We start from the raw sequence: 5400 nt of genomic DNA on the forward strand, positions 1-5400 counted from the left end.
AGAAGCCTTGCACACGTGCCCTGACTCCATCCACAGCCCCCACTGGCATGTCCCTGTGCTTCCAGTCCCCCGAGGCAGCCAGGAGCCAAGTGGAACAGGACAGGAGCAGGAATATCAGGGAAATGGCTGAGGGTGGGGCTAGGCTTCTGCTTCCTGCTGCCAGCTCCCCCTGGGTCCTACCCCCCCTGGCTGCTGTCATCTTTAACAGGCAGACAGGAGCAAACAAAAAAAATTTTGCCAAAATTTTTAGGGGCCCCACAGGCTGGATAGAATGGCTTGGCAGGCCGTATTCTGTTTACCCCTGCTTTCGGACCTTGTCTATACCACATCAGATAGGTCTTGGGGAGGGCAGGTCTGAGCACACCCTGCACACACAACTCTGGTAATGCACTCTCAAGTGGGAAGTTTGCCTGTGAAGCTGGATTGGGACTTGGCTGACAAGAATGCTGATTTGGGTGGATTGGGTCAACAGGCTTGGAAGGGTAAAATATGCTGGTGGTTCTCCACAAGACCCACTGCTGAACCAAGGTAGACAAACCTGAACAGACTCCAAACTGTGCTTGATTGTGGTACTTACCATAAAACTTAAAAAAAAAAAAAAAGAAGAAAGAAACAAATCCTGAAAACCAACACGGAAATGTTATGTTTGTTGAGAAGTTTGAGAGAACTCAAATTCTGTCTTCCTACTACATTAAACCTAAGTCTTATGCTCTTGGGTACATAGAAAAGCTGGCTGATATTGCAGAATGGATGAGCTGAATTTATCTGGATTGAACAAAGTGAATTAAGAATTTGAATGGTAAGGGACCAATGTGGTTTTGCTAGGTCAGGGCCTGGCTGATTAGGTAAGTCAGTTGGCATGTCTTTTGAGAACTGGGCACTGAGCTAGCAAACCAGTCTTTGCCATGCTCTTGGTTAGTGTTCTGGAAGTTGGCTGGCAACTCTTAACTTGCCATATGGTTGGCGTACCTGAATGAAGTGAGGTATATAAGCTTGTATACTAAGCAAAACTTACTTTAAATAAGGCTTGACTGGCCTGTGAAATATAATAAATAAGTTATATGAGTTATTGATTGTTTTAACTGTATTTTGGAATGTGTGATCATTGAAATTACAAAATAGGATAGAGAATAAAAAGAGGACATGATGGCAGTGTTCCAGGCACTGTTAAATTTTCTCCACAAAATTGCTTTTTCAGATGTTTGTCCCCCATAAAGAAAATGAGCATTTGTTGAAGTTCCTTGAAGTAAAATTTGGATTAAACACAACTAAGTAAGTTTGAGTTTTTCCATTTACAGGTATCTCAAATGCACAGAATTTAAAATCACTTTAAAAACTACAGGAGTTAAAATGTAAAAGCTTGTAAAGTTTATTGTAGAAGAATTTAGGAAGGAAATTTTTTTACTTGCCCCAAACTTTTAAAAATTACATTAGAAACTTTTGATGTCCAGGATGAACTTGGATGTCTGTGGCATTTCAGCAGGGATAAAAGTTTCTGTTTCAGATTTTTTAAAAAATAAATAGTCCCATGGATAGGAAGGAAAACATCCCAGCCCTAACTAATATTGCTGAAAATAGTTGGAGGCCAAGATAATGAGGTGAAACCACGGAGCTAACCTTTTTATAGTTGAGAAAAAGAAGTCTTCCTGCCAGTTAATATTGCTTCAAAGTATTTTAGTAGCTAAACCAAAGGAATTATTCCAAATAAGAGTTTTGGAAAATGGTAACGTAAGTTGAGATGAAAATGTTAGGTTTTTAGGAAAGTGTTTCCTTAACCGCAATAATTGGGCACAGAACTAGACACTTGAAGGTAGATGCTATCAATGCAGTTTGTTAGATGAGATATTGCAAAACTTGGGGACTTGACCTGCAAGAGATCCTGGGAGCCAAGCCACATTTACAGAAGTGTGCAGGTATAAATATTACCAACATAAGCCTTATGTAGGATTGTTTGATATTGATACAATTATGTCTGTGCATCCTCTTACAGAAGTTTGTACTTGTGGCTTATTTTAGTCATGGGATTAACTTACTTTCTAGACATGGAATACTACATTTAAGACTGCTATTAAGGCAGAATAGAGATGAGTCTTCCCTAAGGAACTGGACAATGTTCCATTGGAATGATAGGAGTTCGGTCTCTGCTCACTTGAGGCATTTCAGAAGGCCTGTCAAAATCTTTCACAATTCACTGCTTCTGAGAACAGTGTCAGCAGTAGTGGGATTGCTGCTAGGATGACAGTGCAGCTAAAATTTTTAGAACTCTTCTAGGCCCAAAGTTATGGGTTTCTGTAGGCCCCTGTATGCTATCACTCATCACTCTTTGGCTAGGTACAGACATTCAGAAAGCCCGAGGCAGAATCGATCTAAGTTGCGCAGTTTTCTGTAAGCACTGTAGTTTAGATTGGTAGTAAACTGAATACACATTTGCCCTTTGGTGAGAGGGGCACATTATCTGCCTATCTTAGACTGGGTTCCACCATTTTTAAACCAGTGTATGTATGTTGAACTTCTGTTTTGTTATGGGTTTAGACTGGTTTCTGATCACTTATACCAGTAAAAGTGTAATGTCTGTACCTCGCCCTAGAGTGGACATGGTACTACAGTGTAAGGGTTTGCTCATTCTTGCTGTTTCAGCTCTCCTGGTTCTGTATAGTGTAGATTCAGAAAGAAGATGGAAGAGGACTGAGATGAAAGTCTTTGCAAAGGTACATGAGATAAAGAGTTGGACACATTTAGTGCACCACCTACCTCACCAGTTTTGCATTTTAGTGGAAGATGAAAGACTTCTGGCAATACTTAAAGACCATATTTTCTCTTTTTTTTTTTTTTTTTTTACCTGAATTCTTTTGTGAGGAGAAGGGTGAACAGCCAAGGAGTTAAGATACAGGATTAAAATTTGGGAATTTCTTTTTTGGCTTTGCGCTGGGCTTCCAATGTGATCTGTGTAGGCAAGGCAGCACAACTTTCGACTTTTTTTTTTTTTTCTCCTTTTTAAATAAACATGCCTCCTTTTCTCAGAACTCTCTTTGGCGTGTTTTATAGATATCCACATAAGGGTTTTGTCACCCCCACAATGATACTTTTAAAATGGGTTCTTGATGTAGAAGTGCTTTTAAAATGTAATATAATGATGTCTTTTGGATCACAGAAGATACTTTTTCAAGAACAAATGTGTGACACTTTCTAAAACATATTTGCAAAAACATTTTCTGTCTGCACATATTTTGTTATGATTCTGAAATAATTTGAGATTACTGTGAACAGGCTAACTAACTGTTTATTATTTTAAATGTGATCTTTTTGCCTTACCAGGAACTTTACAATGAATTGGCTCCTTTGTCAAGAATCCCTTCAGGCACCTTCCCAAGACCTTTTTTTGAGACTGACCCAATCATCTGTATTGCCGTTCTATATTTTAGTTTTAATTATCTGCCTTTTTTCTGTAACTCAGGTCATCTTTAAGAGAATTAGGTAAGTAGCTAGCTTTATCACAATGGAACACTTTTTAAAAATGAATTAAAGATCATGTGAATTTATATGTACATAAAATCAGAAATCTCCTCTTACATCAATACATAAATCTGTAAGATCAGAGCATAGAACTGTGTTACATATACCAGATACAGTTTGAATAGAAGGGCCCTTCTGTGTTTTCTGTGGTCATTTTCCCTGATGAGAAATTCATGGCCTGTCCCTGCTGCTGGAAGGGAGGCAGTGGCAGGGTGCAGGTATTTTTTAGGGCTGTCAGTTTATTACTATCCTCTTTATTATTTAACTTCAGGTATTTGTAGACTGTTACTATATCACCCCTCATTCTTCTCTTCAGGCTAAACAACCCTAGTTATTTCAACCTTTTCTCATAAGGCCTGCTTTCCAGGCCTCTAAATTTTTTTCTTGCTCTCTACTGCACTCTTTCCAATATGTCCTTGGCTTTCTTGAAGTATGGGGTCCAAAGCTGGCATAGTCCTCCAGGAGAGGCCTCTGTGCTGAATAGTGCAGAAGAATCACTTGTCTTGATTTGCAAGTGACATTCTTGTTAATACAACTCAGTACGCTGTTGGCTTTTCTTTTTTTCTCAACAAGAGCACACTATGGACTCACATTCAGCATGTGGTCCATTGTAACCCTGCAGGTCCTTCTCTACAGTACTACAGCTTAGTCAGCCATTGCCCAGTCTGTATTTGTGCCTGCAGTTATTTTGTCCCAAGTGCCAAATTTTATATTTATAATCTGGGATTATATTTATAATCTCCCTTAGCCATTCATGGCTTTTGTCCCTGGTGGCTGGGGTCGCATGGCAGCACTGAGTAGGGAGCTCCTGCAGATGCCGCTGGTACTGTCAGTCGCTGGGGGAGAGGTGGCAAGCGCTGACCAAGGGTTGGCAACCACCTGCAGCCGCCGGCAGCATTGGTAGTATCCAGCTGGAATCATGAACCACCTGCAGATGCCGCTGGCGGTGCTTGTTATGTAGGGGGTGTACTGCCATGCACAGGGTGCATGTGCACCCCCTACATGTTGCCCCTGCCCTCAGCTCTGCCTGCATAAAAATGCTACTGCTTCTGCAGGACAGTTTCTTTTTAAACTTTGTGTAGAAGTAGAATCAAAGCAGTGAGGTATAACCTCACTGCTGCACACTCCCCAGTAGCCCGCTTGTTCTCTCCGGATGGATTCTGCCCCTCCCCCATGCAGCTAGTGGAGGGAAAAGAAGGAAAAGAAGCATCTTATAGCATCTCCTTTCAGCTTCCCCGCTGAAGACACACGCCCCAGTTTTGGAAAGCTAACTTTTTGGGGAAAGGTGTGTGTGGTTTGCAAGTAAAACATTTTTTAAGGATGAACTTAGAATTTCTTCCTTACCATCACAACCCTCGTTTTCTTACTTGGGGAAATGAAAAATTTGTTTCATGTGTAAAAATAACACTGTTGGTATTGTATTACTGGGATTTGTAATAATAAGGTTAAGCATTCTTGCACCCCTTTTTCTGATCTTTAAATTATAGATGTAGTTACAGTGATTCTATGGCTTTCAATTGATTTAAAAATGGGCGGGCAATTATTTTGGCTGGAGGGCTGCTAAATGAGTGTTGGTGAGCTGTGGAGGGCCACATGGGTATCCCTGCCCCTTGACAGGTGCCCTGCCTGCTGGTCACTAACTTGGGACTGGAAGTCCCACCCCTAACCCCTGACTTTTGCCTCTAGAAGGCCTTCCCCTTGCTCCCCCAGAAATATTCCTTTTGGGAAGGGGGTGGTTGCCATTTTAGAACCAGAAAAAAAACAAATCATACACTAAAAGTGAAACACCTACTATAACATATTTTAATTTTATTACAAAAAATATTTTTTTCATGATTTGTTTGCATAGTGCATATAGAGGTGATTGCATAATAACTGAAAAATAAA

The 5400-nt window shown here is 40.5% G+C and overlaps 1 protein-coding gene across 2 annotated transcripts in view; it reads left to right on the forward strand.

Moving 5' to 3' along the window:
- Positions 1-5400, forward strand: part of DPY19L4 (dpy-19 like 4 (C. elegans)) — an 86600-nt gene that overhangs the window by 25548 nt on the left and 55652 nt on the right. For both annotated transcript variants that reach the window (XM_019527946.1, XM_019527947.1), the window contains 2 exons: positions 1199-1272; positions 3316-3474. In XM_019527946.1, coding sequence (XP_019383491.1) covers positions 1199-1272; positions 3316-3474 — 233 coding nt within the window. The remainder of the gene's footprint in view (positions 1-1198; positions 1273-3315; positions 3475-5400) is intronic.

The sequence above is a fragment of the Gavialis gangeticus genome, unplaced genomic scaffold (genome assembly GCF_001723915.1).
Source record: "Gavialis gangeticus isolate Ggan-Ray unplaced genomic scaffold, GavGan_comp1, whole genome shotgun sequence".
NCBI lineage: Eukaryota > Metazoa > Chordata > Crocodylia > Gavialidae > Gavialis > Gavialis gangeticus.